The 17260-nt window shown below is 42.8% G+C and overlaps 1 protein-coding gene across 1 annotated transcript in view; it reads left to right on the top strand.

The window, feature by feature from the left end:
• The window catches only part of POLK (DNA polymerase kappa), a 115344-nt gene that overhangs the window by 16789 nt on the left and 81295 nt on the right, over nt 1-17260 (top strand). Inside the window, exons 2-5 of the mRNA XM_074952708.1 lie at nt 2789-2964; nt 5301-5420; nt 14104-14256; nt 16726-16857. Coding sequence (XP_074808809.1) covers nt 2827-2964; nt 5301-5420; nt 14104-14256; nt 16726-16857 — 543 coding nt within the window. The 5' untranslated portion in view covers nt 2789-2826. The remainder of the gene's footprint in view (nt 1-2788; nt 2965-5300; nt 5421-14103; nt 14257-16725; nt 16858-17260) is intronic.

Genomic DNA, 17260 nt, shown 5'->3' with positions numbered 1-17260 from the left:
TGCTGAGTTGTCATTCTGAGAACTCTGCTTTTTTTTGCTAACCCACTGAAAAGGAGATTTTGTCATGTGACAGTTGCTTGGGCAGCATTTCATTTACATTTTATTGAAGAATGACATGAGGTCTGGAAAACATGCTGAGAGTGAGAGATTTAAGAGGCTCAATCAACTTACTGTATCCAAGTAAAGGTTATGGGTGACTTGCTTATGATCTGCAAATACCTACATGGATAAAAAACAAGTGATAGTAGATGGCTGTTTAATACTAGCAGAAATAAGCATAATGACATCCAATGGTTAGATGCTGAAGCTAGACAAATTCAGACAAGAAAAAAAAATTAACAATGAGGATAATGAACAAATAGAATAACTTTCCTAGGGACATGGTAGGTTCTCCATCACTTCAAGTCTTTATATCAAGACTGGATGTCTTTCTAAAAGATATGCTCTAGCTCAAACAGAAGTTATGGTTTGATGTAGAAATTACTAGTTTAGGTTTTGTGTCATGCAGGAAGTCAGGTCTCTAGATGATCATAACTGTCCCTTCTGGCCTTAAAATCTATTAATTTACATTTAAAAAATAAATTTAACATGCTGGTGGGCAGTGCCAGTTTGATTTTATTTTTACAATGAGTCTGGAAAGATAGCCTGTCACAAGAAGAGCCTCTGTACAGCTGTAAGTTTAATGCAGTAAGCTTTGCACATAGGAATGTTCTTTACTTCAAATTGGCAGTGTTATTTATTTATTTTGTAAACAAAACCTCTCAGAAAGGACTATTGTGATTGTTTAGTCAGACCTCCTGTATCAAACAGACAATGGGGCTTCAGGGTTGCGAGGCGTCTGGATTTCAACTGCTAAAAGTCCGTCTGCTGGCGCAGCAGGGCTAAGTCTGGCTCCACGTTGCTCCCAGAATTGTCTTGCATGTCCGGCTCCTAGCGCAGGGGCAGCCACAGGGGCTCCACGCACTGCCCCCACCCTGAACATTGGCTTTGCAGCTCCTCTTGGCCAGAAACTGTGGCCAATGGGAGCTGCACAGGTGGCGCTTGCAGATGTGGGCAGCGCGCAGAGTCCTCTGGCCCCTCCACCTAGAACCGGACATGCTGGCAGCTTCCAGGAGCCGCCGGAGGTAAGCACCACCCGGCTGGAGCCTGCATCCTGGACCTCCTCCCACACCCTGACCCCCTGCCCCATCCCAGAGCCCACACCCCCAGTCGGAGCCCTCACCCCATCTCGCACCCCGACCTCCTGTCCCAGTCTGGAGACCCTCCCACACCCTGAACCCCTCATTTCTGGCCCCACCCCAGAGCCAGCACCCCCAGTCAGAACCCTCACCCCCTCCCGCACACCAACCCCGTGCCCCACCCAGTGAAAGTGACTGAGGGTGGAGGAGAGCAAGCAATGGAGGGAGGGGGAATGGAGTGAATGGGGGCGGGACCTCCGGGAAGAGGGCGGGGCAAGAGTGTTCGGTTTTGTGCAGTTAGAAATTTGGTAACCCTATGGGGCTTCCCTGAATTAATTCCTGTTTGAGTGACAACATATCTTTTAGAAAAATAACCAAATTTGGTTTAAAAATGGCTAGTGATGAACAGTCCACCACAACCCTTAGGAAGTTGTTCCAATGGTTAATTACCCTCACTGTCAAGAAATGTTCACCTTATTTCAAGTCTGAATTTGTCTTGTGTCAACTTCCAGCCATTGCATCTTGTTATATCTTTGTCTGCTTGACTGAAGAACCCATTTTATTCCCCTTGTAGGTTCTTAAACACTGTGATCAAGTCTCCCCTTAACCTTCTCTTTGTTAAACTAGATTGAGTTCCTTTAATCTATCACTGTAAGGTATGTTTTCCAATCCTTTAATCATTTATCATGGCTCTTCTCTGAACTTCCTCTCCATTTTATTAACATCCTTTTTGAACTGTGGATAGTAGAACTGTACACAGTATGCTAGTGGCGGTCACACCTGGCCAAATACAGAGGTAAAATAACCCCTCTAATCCTACTTGAAATTCCCCTGTTTATGCATTCAAGAGTTGCATTGGCCCATTTGGCTACAGTATTGTTCAGGAAACTCATATTTGTCCACCATGACCCCCAAATCTTTTTCAGAATCAGAGTTTCCCAGAATTGAGTCCTCCTTTCTGCAAGAATGGCCTATGTTGTTTGTTCCGTGATGTGTAACTTGACATTTGGCCATATTAAAATGCTTATCATTTGCTTGAGCCCAAGTTACCAAGTGAACCAGATATAAAGCTAGTTGGAAATTTTTCAAGCATGTTTTTTGGTTGGAAAATGCCAGTTCGTTGGAAACGAAACTTTTTGTGGGAATGTATCAGTTTAGACGAAATTTTTGATGTGAAGGTTTCTCAAGTCCAGGATGGAATTTCTGGTCAAAACAAGAGAAAGAGGAATCACTCAGAGAAGCTGAGTGATTAGAGCAGCTGAGTGGTAATAGCCAAGTGGTTAGAGCACTCACCTGGGATGTGGAAGCCCCAGGCTCATGTTCCTGTCTCTCTCTGATGTTCTTTCGCCCCAATGTAGAATGAGGAAAATTACTGAATCTTGAACATTTTCACAGGATGATAAATCATTTCCCATGCAGCTGTACTTCAGACACTAATACAGTTGAGGTTTATTCTTTGTTTGGTGACTGTGTGTAGTTGAGCTACTTTGAAGAATTCCATATTAAACCTCAGTATTTGGTGTGTCTAATAAAATTGAAAGTGATTGTGGAATTGTATTATTCATCAACTGGAATTTTGAAAGACGTATGTAACTTATATTCTCTTTTAGGTTATTAAAGTTTGAAAAAGCACTCACTGCGTTGCGCTATGGACAGCACAAAGAAAGTTGTTAACACTTCTGATGATGGTGGATTTCTGCTTAGAGTGGGCCTCAATGATAACAAGGCTGGAATGCAAGGACTGGATAAAGAGAAAATCAATAAAATCATAATGGAGGCCACCAAGGTTCGTTTGTGTAACCTTTTTCACTAATGCTTTGTTTTTTACTTTTTTATTTCTTAGTTTTGCATGCATAAATGGGGGCAGCCTCCTCTGTTCTGTATGTGGGTGACACAGGAAAGGTTGCTTTTCATCACCCTCCCCACAACCAATGGGGAATCTGCTGGAAAAGTTAATATGGTTTGTGGTTGTATAAACTTTTTCAGTAGAACTCCTCAGGGCTGACTACACGTCCTTTTTAGGGTGTGTTCGAAGGGAAAGCAGCCAGTGGTGCAGTCCCTGTCAGCACCTCTCCTTTGGAACTTGGGAAGAGGCCCCAAATCTATGAGGTTTTCAGAGTCCTCCCATCAGACAATCTAGGGATAACTGAGCAAGGGTAACCTCTCAGAGTCGTGTTCCCCGCCCGCAGCATTCTATTACAAGGGGGGGGGGTCAATCTGGCCCTAGATTTTTTGTTAAACAATTATGGTAAAATAATGAATGTTGTACTGTTGCTTTATGGAAGAGCTAATACTTTAGGCAGAACTTTGAAAAATATAGCATTAAAAACAATTCTGCTATTGCAGACTGCTTTTGTATTGTCCATTTTTTCACCGTGTTAAGGATATTTGCATGAAACAAAGGGTTTAGTTTTTCATATATTTCATCTGATCTTACTGTTCAGCAGTTCCTCAAACCGTAATCCTTTGTAAGACACATCCCATTTGGTATTTGTTGAAATAATTCCTGCAAAACTGCTACGGCTGCTGCCGTTATATTGAAAGAGAGATGGAGCCAAGTGAATAATAGATAAAATGAGGAGAACAAGTCTCATGCCCTTTTAAAAAATCTGCATTTGTTGGGGGAAAAAAATCAACAAACTGTAAAGTATCAGGTGTATTATAGCTGTAGATTCTTGTATGGAACTCTCCCAAATCTCTCTTCCCTTTCAGCCGCTCCAGAAAACAAACAAAAAAGCCCTTGTAAGGAACACAATCTTATTATTGCATCACTACTGTGAGGAGCTACAAGACAGATATAGGGAACCCAAATTTCATAGTTGCTTGACAGCATTTACCAACCTCTTAAATACCTGTAAAAAATTTACTACTAGCACCAACGAGAAAAAGTATGGGACTTTCTTTCCAGTAAGCACAATCCCTAATGTTTGCTTATCGCGGGAAGAGAAGATTACATGCATGCCTGATACTGAAGGAAAGTTCATCCTACTATCTACTAGTTAGAGATTGGTTTAAACTTTGAAGAATGAGGTTTTATATCTCTTCCAATACTTTTTTTTTTTTTAGCATTAACTGTTATAAAACTGGATTACATTCCTCTCTGAATCTTCTTAAATTCTTGGCCTCAATGGCATCCTGTGGCAATGAGTGTTGTACTCTAACTACACATTCTGTGAAAAAATATTTAATATGTTTTGATTCTGCCCCCTTTTATTTGCATCGAATATCCCCTCTTGTTCCTGTGTTATGAGACAGGGAGAAAAGAAGTTCCTGATCTACCTTCTCTATTTCATTTATTATTTTCTATACCTTCATCATATCCCCTCTTATTCATTTCCTTTCCAAATAATCTCAATCTTTTCCATCTCTCTTCATATGGAGATTTTGCATACCCCTGAACATTCTCATCACCCTCTTTTAAACTCTTTCTAATTCTGCAATATCCTTCTGAGATTGGGTGACAAGTACTGCGCACAGTATTCCAGATGAGGTTGTACCATTGACTTACATAATGGCATTATTTTTCTCCAGATGAGACCATATGGACCAATGAGGAAATGCTGCACATGAAAAGTAAAAATGCCTGAGGTCAATTTTCAATTTTTGCATTCAGTATCTTTCAAGATATAACAGAAAATAGCCTAAAGAGTACAAGTAACTTATTTCTTTTGAGTTATTTTGGCATCTCTCTGATCTAGCTAATGTTTTTAGAATTGCATCATCACCACATCAGGACATGTTCCTGCCTTGCTGGTGCCATGCAGGTTTCCTCAGAAGTATATTAAATTCTGAGTGGCAGAGGGAAAGAAGAATATGAACTTCATGTAATCTGAGTACCATAGTTGTCTTTTGTGTGTATACCTCAATTATATGAATATCCAAAATATATATAATATGCGTAAGAAATCCTTAAAATATACAGAGCCCAGCATATCATAAGGCTGTATCTGCTTCTCTGATAGGATTGGAAACAACTGTCCATTTTATTTCAGTGCTGGTTTTTTCCATTTAAATGAGTTGTTAGCAGACAAGTTGCATCTTTTTCTGTTGTTCAGTTATTGTAAGATTATAAGGAAAACACTGAACTTTCAGATGTATCTTAACTTTTTATTTTTCTTATAGGGTTCTAGATTTTATGAAAATGAGCTTAAGAAAGATCAGCAAGTCAACCAACGAATTGAAAAAATGATGCAGCTAAAAGATAAAATTACCAGCCAACAGCTTCTGAAAGCACAACTACAGGTACTAACCAATTTGGGAAGTTTTTTGAGAGGAGGGAGAATAACAATTTTTAGGAGTATATTATTGATGCCTGTCCTAAAATTTCATAGTGGTGCACAAGTTGTTAGTTGCCTGGTTCCATTTGATGTTAGCAACAATTATGCAACTAAACCGTGCATAATATTTTGATGGTGTAAATTTATATTTAGTTAGAAGAAAATTTAAATAGATAATAAGCCTCTTTATTTGAAGTATTTCTTGTATGAACAAAATGGAATTAAAACAAGAACTCCTTTCCCCCAATGCTGAAAACACCAAATCAACTAATAAATAAAATCCATTGCTCATGATGTACTCCTATGAAACTCACTGATTAATTTTCTTAACAAATACCAGAGTAGTCATTTTGGTTTAAACATTTTGTGTGTATTTTTAAAAAAAAGTCCTGGCTTATGCATGTATTATGTTAGATGGTTTATAGTGATAGGGAGAAATGTCACTAGGATTATCCTATTACTTCAGCTGGTGATTTATCTATCTTTGCGTGCTAACTACTATGATAGTGTCATTGAAGTCTTCAAAGTTTTATATACATAAAATCTGGCCATATTGCCTACAATAGAAAATTGGTGTCCTTTATTAGGGCCTTGGTTATGAACGTCCATATACAGTGGACGGAAATAAAGGGTCTGAGAAAACTATGGATATAAGAAATGGAGCTGTGTATGAAAATGTTTCTGTGGTCCAAAAGAAGCACTTTTGCATAGGTATTCAGATACTGCAGTGTTGGACAATGTTATCAGACCCTAGACAGTATTGCATACAAAAATCACATCAAAAGAACACTGAAGTTGCTAAGTCAAGCACCTTAATTTGTCTCTTTGTTTACATGCAGTATAATTCAATCTTTAATTACGTGATTGCATACTACTTTTTTCAATGTGATCCCTGCCTCATTCTGTGCACAGGATAGACAGTGTTCACTGAATGAGCAGCTGTTCAATATTTTGTTTTATCTTCATTGTTCAATATGTGGTCCCATGCCTTGTTTACCATATGCTAGTCTAACTCTGATCTGGATACAGAATTACTAATTTCCTCATATTTTTTTCTGTGGTGCTCATCACTATAGTATGTGAGTGCTTCACAAACATTGATGAATTTATTTTCACAACACCCAGGTCATATTATTATCCCCATTTTACATGTGGGAAACGAAGGCACAGAGAAATTAAGGTTAAAAGAGTCCACTAATTTTGGGTTCCCAATTTGACCACTGAATGCCTAGGACTTGATTTTTCAGGGTACTTGGAATTATATCATACTGTATATGTTTAACACGCAGCTCCCAGTGACTTCATTTGCAGATGTGAGTGCTCAACACTTCTGCAGACCAGACCACAGGGTATCAAGTTGGGTACTCAGAAAATGAGGAACAAGCAATTAGTGACCACTCGTGAAAAGATTTTTTTTTTTTTTTGATAATGACTTGCCTATCATCACATAGGAACTCTCTGAAAGAGGCAGTAATAGAATCCAGTTCTCCAAGGCAACATTCAACTGTATTGCCCATGAAACCATGTTTTCTTTTACTTTCTGATATCACCTCCTTATGATTTGTAACCAGATGCTCTAGTCCAGCAGTTCTCAAACTGTGGGTCGGGACCCCAAAGTGGGTCGGGACCTTGTTTTAATGGATTCGCCATGGTTGGCGTAAGACTTGCTGGGGCCTGGGGCTGAAGCCAAAGTCCAAGCCCCACTACCCAGGGTGGACGTTGAAGCCAGAAGGATTCAGCCCTGGGCGGTGGGGCTCAGGCTTCTGCTTCAGCCCTGGGTGGCAGGGTTTAGGTTACAGTCCCCTTGCTCAGGGCTGAAGCCCTCAAGCTTTGTCCCCTCCCCCACAGGGCGATGTGGGTTGGGCTTCAGCCCTGCTGTCCAGGGTGGCAGGGCTCAGGCTTCAGTCCCCGTTCCTGGAATCATGCAGTAACTTTTGTTGTCAGAAGGGGATTGCGGTGCAATGAAGTGTGAGAAACCCTGCTCTCATATTTGCCTCAGCTTGGTAAGGGGGAAGACAACTTGTGCAGAGTTACAGAAGTATGAAAAGCTCCATGCTTCTGTGTAACACTGTAAATTCTTATCTTCAGCTCAAGTCTGATCAGTTTGTAGGATGGTAGAGGGATGGAAACTGGGCTCTTTTAGGGTGCTCACTAAATGACAGTTCTTTTCAGTGCTGATACTGTAATATACAAGATTTCTAAAAAGCCATTCCTTTTGCTAGATAGTATCCCAGTGATGCTGGACATGGCAGCAACATAAATCCATAGCGTCTGCAACATAATATTCCTTTTTCTAGTGTTTTGATGGTATAATAGACCCTGCACATGCTGTGGGACTCTTTGTGTGTTAGTTTATCTTTATTTTAGACAGCCTTCTCTGCAGCCAGCTAGGGGCAAAGGAGCACTTATCACCACAAATGTCCCAAAGTAATCTCTAACATCTTCAGTACTCTTGGGCAGTAAGTAAACTCCTCAAAACTTACCTTTAGCACTTTAAAATATTTTATTTGGCTTTATAAATAAAATCAAATCATTTATTAGTTGGGCCAAGTTTTCCTATACAATACTGTATGCAGTAAGTTCCCACTTCGGATAAATTGTTCATGGCTGGTTGAGACTCGTCTACTACACAACTCAGAAGTGTCTGAAGTTCTCCAATAATCCATAATGTGAAGGATAAAAGCTATATTTTTATATTCATTTATTCAATACTATGATTAATTTAAAACTTTCAGAAGTATCCAGCTTCTGAATTGTATTCACTATTGCCAACAGCCATTGGTGCCATTTTTATGGATGCTGGTTTCTAGCTCAGTTTTTAACTCTGCAGGACATTGCTGTCCCTTTGTAACAGGGTATTAGTAGTCCCTCCTAGTTTCTCTCCATTCTGTCAGATAGTTTTGCAAACATAAACAGGCACCAAATTAAATTCTTTAGTTCTTATTTCATATATGCTACTTAAAGTTTTTTGGCGTCTATATCACATCTTTGGGCAAGAACAAATCACAGTAACTTCGTCAATCAATTTGTCTAAAAATAAATATAAAAATTTAAGAATTTTAAAAGACTAATGGCCCATATTTTCAGCACTTTTCCCCTATAAAATATATAGAAAACCCCCTAAATCTTCCATATCAGAATTTTCTTTCAAAAAAGAATGCTACATAATTTTTAAACTTATGCACCTGGTTTACCTCTGAGAAACTAGTCTTTAACTGTCTTCAGTTTTAGTAGGGAAAACTGGTTACAGACAAACATGGTTCTCAGAAGTACGTCTACAAAACTTTTGTTTTACTGTTTCCTTTAATGAGCTGCTGTTGCTATTTTAAATAATCATCATTTTAATTCGTGACTAGCTTAAAGGGGTTTCCATCTCTATTTTTATATGTGCATAAGATACTAGTGAATCATTAGACATGAGACTATGCTAGTAATGCAGGTTGGGGAAAAACAAAAGTTTTGTTTAAAGACAGTATCTGGAAATACAGATTAAATTGTGTGACTGGGGGTATGGGAGGCAATATAAATTCAAGTAATTAAAGGTCATTTGAGTTTGAGAATAACCTACCTATAGTTCGTAGAATATGAGATCAGAATTAACAAAGGAGAAAAAAATTAATTAAAATGTAGAGAAATGCCTTTTGATAATTTTACGTGGATATTAGCCCTTGCTTAATTGATATTACAATGAAAATAGCTATGTCTGCTCCTGGAGGATTTAAATGTAATGACTTGTTTTTCTTCTATATATTGTATCATGCTGTTTTCATTATTTTTTCAAATATTTCTTCTGTTGTTATTTGAATTCCTCACCTTCTACCCTTTCCACTGGTGCCTTACATTTTATAAAAACCAGTTTGACCAGTCCAACGCACTGAACTAGGATATGTGCTGGGCATTGCTATGTGGAAGAGCTTAATTTGATTCCGCATTGTGGTCTTTCAGTCTTCAAACAAAATGGCTCGGCGCAAACCAGAAGGAAGGGGGGAAATCTCATATTACTCAGTAGTGATCCTTTTAGCAAATAAGTTGCAGCATGAGAGCTCAATTAAGTGAGAGGGGAGAAACCTTTAGGTTTTTTTAAAAAGTAGTTCTGTAAACAATAAATACAACTTGTATATTTGTGGAATATTATACGTACTTGCATTTATATGTATAAATATGACAGACTTTTTCCACTTTCACTTTTTTGCCATCTGTTAGCTACCTCCTTTCCCCACAGAACAGGTTGCAGCAAAAACAAGCTTTCTTCATCTAGTGCTTGCTCATATAGATTCCTGTTAGGTGTGCGCGCGCCACGACCACAGTCGTCAGAAAGTTTTACCCTAGCAGCACCCGTTGGGTCGGCTGTGGAGCCCCCTGGAGTGGCACCTCTATGGCGCTCAATATATGACCCTGCCAACCTGGCGCCTCCTCAGTTCCTTCTTACCACCAGTGATGGTTGTTGGAACTATGGTGATTTGCTTAGAAAGTTCTCCTAGCTTTCAGTTTGTTGTAGTTTTAGTGTTAGTATTTTTAGCTGTTGGTTGTGTGGGTTTCCCCTCCATCCCGACTGCTATCTCCCCTTGCAAGTCCTGCAATAAGCCCATGCCAACGGGTGACCCCCCACAACGCCCCTAGCGCCAACGAAGGCAGCACTGTCACGGGGCTAGCCGGCAATGTTGTGTCTGCCTGCATCTCCAAAGCACCGCTCGCCGACAACACAGAGACACTGCTCTGAGTCGCAGCACCAATCCATCTCTTGGCACTGCTCTGACTTGCGGCACTGGTTGGACTCGCGACACCAGTCTGACTTGCGGCACCAATCACTATCCTGGCACCAATCCCCGATGTGAGGGAGGTCCTGTTCTCGGCACCAGTCACCATGGCACCAATCGAGGTCTCGGCACCAGTTGTCGTCATGGCACCGCTCCCGATCCCGGCATCGATCCTGATCTGGGCACTGTTCCCCATCTTCGCGGCACCGCTCACTGGCCCAGCTCCGCTTGGCACCGCCATGGCCATCAAGATCCTGGTCCTCATCTTCAGGCTTGGAGACAGAATCCAGATACTCGCGCCAGAGCCTGTACCGGTTGGCACATAGACGTCTCGATGTGGGCACAATGCCATGACTGGTGCAATGGCAGGGACCCGCACAGTTGCCCTTTTGGACCCCCTGGGCATATCACCAGGCCCAGGGTACTTTGTCCAAGGGCTCCCGGTCGGTGCTATCCGAGCCCAGGTTGCCAGCGGCTTCAGACAGCCACCCTGCCCTGAGGGGTGCTGACGGGACTCTGGCCTCAGTGCTTCCCCCGGAACCAACCCCCGCTCTGTCAGTGGACCCGGTGATAGTTGACCCGGAACAGGAGGCTGGGCAGGAGATCCCAATGGACTAAGAGGTCCAGGATAGTCCTTTTCCCCTGCTTGCATCCTCGTTGTCCTCTCCAGACAAGGTGGTGGCGGGGACTTCTACTTCAGGGCTACCACAGTGGCAGTGGAGGAGGTTCCTCAGGAGCTAAGGGGCAAGGGATTCTATTCCCAATATTTCCTAATCCCCAAAGCCAAAGAGGGTCTCAGACCCATTCTGGACCTGCAGGGCCTCAACAGATTCATGGTGAAGCTGAAGTCTGCATGGTCTCCCTGAACTCCATAATTCCTTCTCTGGATCCGGGAGATTGGTACGCCGCCCTCAGTGTCAAGGACGTGTATTTTTATATATCCATATGTCCTGCTCTCAGATGATACCTCAGGTTTGTGGTCAATCACAACCACTTCCAGTTTAAGGTTCTCACCTTCAGCCTGTCCACAGCCCCTCAGGTGTTCACCAAGTGCATGTTGATCATTGCCGCCTTTCTTCGGCAGAGACAGGTGCAGATGTATCCATACCTTGATGACTGGCTGCTCCCGGGGCACTCCAGGGACCAGGTAGAAGTGCAGATACGCATCATGAGGTCCACGTTCAACAGGTTGGGCCTTCTTCTCAACGAGAGCAAGTCTACCCTGATACCAACTCAAAGGGTAGAGTTTATCGGGGCAGTACTGGACTCAGGTCGTGCCAGAGCATTCCTGCTGGAGGCCCATTTTCTGACTATCTCGGACTTCATACAATGTCTCAGACGGTACCCTACCACCACAGCAAAGGCCTGCCTGAGGCTACTTGGTCACATGGCATCTTGTACGTACATGGTACAGCATACCAGGATGCATCTCAGATCTCTCTATATTTGGCTCGTGTCAGAGTTCTGCCCAGGACGTGACAGTCTGGACTCAGTGGCTACTCTTCCACGTCACTTCCTCCAGTCCCTGGGCTGGTGGCTCAATCAACCAGATGTGTGCAAGGGAGTCCCCTTCCACAGACCTCAGCCCTCCCTGTCCCCGGTAACAGATGCGTTGGCACTGGGGTGGGGCGCACACCTGGGGGAACTTCAGACTCAGGGACTCTGGTCTCAAGATGAGCTCTCACTCCACATCAACATCAAGTAGTTGAGAGCGGTTCGGCTACTGTGCCACACCTTCCAGGCTCGCTTGATGTGTCAATGTGTGAGAGTCATGACGGACAACACAACTGCAACGTTTTACATAAACAAGCAGGGTGGGGCCCGTTTCTCTCTCCTCTGTCAGGAAGCCCTCCAGCTGTGGGAGTTCTGCATAGCCCACTCTATCCACCTGGAGGCGACATATCTCCCAAGATCACAGAATGAGCTGGCGGACTACCTCAGTAGATCGTTCCACAACCACAAGTGGTCCATCTGACCGGATGTCATTCTCACCATCTTCCAGAGGTGGGGAACTCCCCGTATCAGTCTCTTTGCCATTTGGAGCAACAGGAAGTGCCCAAGGTTCTGCTCCTTCTGGAACCACAGTCAGGGCTCCCTTGCGGACACCTTCCTCCTCCATGGTCGGATCATCTCATGTATGTATTCCCACCGCTTCCTCTCGTGCACAAGGTCCTATTCAAAGTCCGCAGGGACAAGGTGGCAGTCATCCTGGTGGTTCCAGCGTGGCCATGACAACACTGATACACCACACTCCTGGACCTCTTGGTAGACACTCCAATCACGCTGCCACTGATCCCGTACCTGATTACCCAAGACCATGGTCGCCTTCGTCACCCAGACCTCCAGTCTCTCCACCTCACGGCCTGGAAGCTTCATGGCTAAATTCTATGGAGCTTCTGTGCTCAGAGGTGGTCAGGGAAATTCTGCTCGATAGCAGGAAACCCTCCAGTTGGGCCACCTATCAGGCAAAATAGAAGCGGTTTGCGATCTGGTGCTCCCAGGGCCATTCTCCACCATTGCAGGCCCCCATTCCTGTCCTCCTGGACCTGCTGAAGCTCAAGCAGCAAGGTCTGGCTGCTTCATCCATCAAGGTGCACCTGGCAGCTATCTCTGCATTCCACCTGAGAATGGCTGGGTGCTCCATCTTTGCCAACCCCATGGTAGGCCACTTCCTCTAGGGCCTGGAGCACCTGTAGCCAACTGATCCCTGCATGGGACCTCAACTGGTGGGACCACCATTTGAACCGTTGGCAACTTGCTCACTCCTGTATCTACCATGGAAGGTTGTTTTTCTGGTTGCCATTACTTCAGCAAGGAGGGTTTCGGAGCTCAAGGCCCTCACCTCTGACCCTCCATACATGGTTTTCTTTAAGGATAAGGTGCAGCTCAGGCCTCATCTGGCTTTCCTTCCAAAGGTGGTGTCCCAATTTCACTCTAACCAGGACATTTTCATGCCTGTGTTTTACCCAAAACCCCGTGCGAACAACCAAAAGCAACGCCTCCACTCTCTGGACATTCGATGGGTGCTTGCCTTTTATATCAACCGTGCAAGGCCATTCTGGAAGTCGAACCAATTATTCGTGGTGGTAGCAGATCACATGAAAGGTCTCCCGGTCTCGTTGCAGAGGATCTCATTGTGAATTACCTCCCGTATCTGCAATTTCTACGAATTGGGCAACTTTCGAGCCCGGGCTCTCATGGCCCATTCCACGAGGGCACAGGCCTCATCAACAGCGTTCCTGGCCCAGGTGCCAATCCAAGAAATCTGCAAGGCGGCGACATGGTCATCGGTGCACACATTTGCCATTCATTACGCTATAACCCAGCATGGTAGAGATGATGCAGCCTTTGGCAGAGCAGTGTTCCAGTCTGTCATTCCATAACTCTGACCCCACCTCCAAGGTAGGGGTTGGAGACACCTAACTGGAATCAATCTGAGCAAGCACTCGAAGAAGGAAAAACGGTTACTCACGTTCTCGCAACTATTGATCTTAGAGATGCGTTGCTCATGTGCATTCCAGACCCATTCGCCTTCCCCTCTGTCAAAGTAACTGGCAAGAAGGAACTGAGGAGGCGCCAGGTCAGCAGGGTCATATATTGAGCGCCATAGAGGCACCACTCCAGGGGGTTACACAGCCAACCCGACGGGTTCCGCCAAGAGAAATCTTTCCGATGACTGTGCACGTGGTGCGTGCACACCTAACTGGAATGGATATGAGCAACACATCTCGAAGAACAACAGTGAGTACTCAAAAGTGAGTAACTATTTTTTCTCCTTTTAGTATGTGACAAGGGTTTTCTTTTATGATTGTTTGGACTGTGGCACCTTGGCCAGACTAATATATTTCTGTAATTTCTGTGTTTGTGTACATTTTATACACTTTTGTACAGGCTGACAAACTTGTGCTGGAGCTAGAGCAGAGCCGTGATCTCAGCTGCACTATTGTACACATTGACATGGATGCCTTTTATGCAGCAGTAGAAATGAGAGACAATCCAGAGCTGAAGGAAAAACCCATAGCTGTGGGATCGATGAGTATGCTGGTACGGTCAAATGTCAAGCTGATACAAAGACCAAATTACATAAAGATTCAGAGAAACAAGATACTGCTGTGACAGGGACATTAGAAATGCATACAATAATAACACAGATGGCAAAAATATTTGTTTTCTTACTGTGTAAATTTGGATTTTACGTTTCAAAGGACAAGGTAGTTTGCAAAATTTTAAGTTATGAAGAGGTAACAGAAAGGAAAAAGTTGTCTATTAAGCATATAAACTCTTGGCCTGGTCATTCAATTCAAGGTGGAGAATTGCATGTTGGGGCCTGTAGTCTCTTTGTGCTGTATCTTTATTTTGATGTTTAGAGCCACCCTAGGCTTAATTGTAGAGCTCTGCGGGCCCACTTTGGTTGGCAAAATTAGAAGCCAATCTAATGTTTAGCTCCAATCTAATGTATAGCTCCTACATGGAATAAAATGTATTCATTTTGTTATTGATTAAAATATGAAAAGATATCCTAATTGAAGGAGATCCTTAGAACTTAAACTACTTAGATTCAAATTATTTTAAATATGTAAAATGAGACCTGCATTTTGAAGTCTTTTTTGTCCTTGACAGTTCATTATTAGCTAGGGTTGCCAACTTTCTAATGGCAGAAAACCAAACACCCTTGTCACGCCCTTTTTCCGAGCCCCCACCCCCGCTCACTCCATCCAACCTCCCTCCCTCCCTCGCTCTCCCCCACCCTTGCTCACTAGCTCATTTTCACAGGGCTGGGGCAGAGGGTTGGGGTGCAGGAGGGGGGCGCAGGACTGGAGCAGGGGGTTGGGGTGCGGGCTCTGGGCAGTGTTTACTTCCGGCAACTCCCGGGAAGCAGCTGGCATGTCCCTCTGGCTCCTAGGCACGGGCGGCCAGGAATCTCAGCACGCTCCCCTTGTCCACAGGCGCTGCCCCCGCAGCTCCCATTTGCCGTGGTTCCTGGACAATGGGAGCTGTGGAGCCGGCGCTCAGGGTGGGGACAGCACACAGCGCCCCCATGGCCGCTCCTAAGTCTAGGAGCAGGATGCCACTTCAGGGAGCTGCTCGAAACAGGTAAGGTCCTGCCAGCCCCGCGCCAGATGGACTTTTAACAGCCCGATCAGCAGTATTGACCACAGCCACCAAGGTCCCTTTTCGACCGGGCATTCCGGTCGAAAACAGGACATCTGGCAACCCCATTATTAGCAGATTCCCATCGATTTAAGTGTGAAATGAAAACTACATTAAAGCATACAAAGAAAGTCTTTAGAATTTATTTATAAACCAATGGATTTATTTAGTCTGATTCTAAAAATGATGCTGATGTGGATTATGATTAGTTTGAGTGGCACATATTGGGCCAAGGTTTGTGCTGATTTACATCAAATTCAGTCAATGGAGTTGCATGGGGAATAAATCAACCTAGAATTTGATCCATTGTATATAGTATGCTATAGAAGTGAACGGAGTGTAGAATTATCATTACTTTAGAGATATTATCCATTTTAACAGATTTTTTGGTGGCGCTTTTATTTTTTCTGGTCTAGTAGAGTTGAGGGTGCTCAGCACCTTGCAAGATTAAGCCTGTAGGCTCTAAATAGAGCAGAAGTGGTAGTAGCTTAACCTTTCTTTAGTTTGTTTATTGCTTTCTCTGGAACTAGTCCTGGGAAATAATTCAGTCTCCAGATATGTGTCTCCCACATAGCCTCACAGCTTGTCATGTCTCAGTCCTTTTCCCATATTTCAGTGAGCCCTACTGTTCCTCAGAGTATACTAAAAGTGGAGGCCTTCAGTTAATAAAAAAATATCAAGCATACTGGAATTTTATTAACTTTTAAAATGAATATTGTCTTGGATGACCATTTAATTTCAATATTTTGTTATTAATATTGGAATTAATCTCCAAAGCAAGAAAGAGGAGTATAGTTTAAAGGGCATGTGAAAGATGCTGGATTGACAGGAGACTGATGTCCTTGAGCCCTGGAACAAGAATGGCATAGACAACAGCCATACAAGCTTCCCCATGCTGTTCAGCCAATTTGACTCACTCCTCTTCTAGAGAGACCACCTTTTGGGGGCAAATGGGAACAGTGTCTATTGTCTACTCAATACTGTGCCCTTTGCTAACGTTTCTAACAAATGCCAGGTTAGTGCCTCTCTAAGCAGATCTGCAAAAACTGAAAACACTTCAGTTAAATAAGTTTATCAATTAACAAATTGACTTAATCTGAACCCGCAAACTAGAGATGAAAACTATCCAGTTACCAGTCCCTAAAATCATGTAGTTCTCATAATGCAAATAAATTACAATGAAACATAACATACTGAATCTACAATGGAACTGGTTACTGCAGTTTGATAGATGTTCTGTGACGAGAGCATTGTCTCTATATCTTTTTACTTCAATCTTTAAAATTGCTGCATGTATTAAAACTCACAAGTATACTGTAGGATATGATTATTTAACTCTACATCTATTTTTTCCTTGCTAAGTCCACTTCAAATTACCATGCTCGGAGATTTGGGGTACGTGCAGCCATGCCTGGATTTATTGCTAAGAAACTATGCCCACATCTTACTATAGTGCCATTAAACTTCAAAAAGTATGAAGAAGTGAGTAAAGAGGTAAGTACTCAACGAGAACATCTCTCAAACCAATAGCTGTACATACTTTGTTTTAGATTTTAAGACAACAGTAAATCAAAACTTGTACATAAGATTCAAAAAAGCTAATTTAAAGGTTAAATTTTCAAGACATGGCTTTGAATGTAAATTAAATACAGCATTTAAATTAACATTCTGTGGCAACAGGGACAAATTCATCCCTAATCTGGTTCCATATAGAGATAGGATAACAGAGGTTTTCAAAATTATGTAATGAACAGATGATGTTGTTATATTGGTAAATTCAAAACCATAGCACATAATCTAATAATTAGGAAACTAGGAGTAAATAGGGAGCGCAAAGAGAATTACTTCATACCATAATAACCATGTGGAATACTAATTACCTGGTAGAACTCTTGAA

Source organism: Natator depressus, chromosome 5, assembly GCF_965152275.1.
Source record: "Natator depressus isolate rNatDep1 chromosome 5, rNatDep2.hap1, whole genome shotgun sequence".
In the NCBI taxonomy this organism is placed as follows: Eukaryota; Metazoa; Chordata; order Testudines; family Cheloniidae; genus Natator; species Natator depressus.
This window is presented reverse-complemented; position numbering and strand designations above follow the sequence as displayed.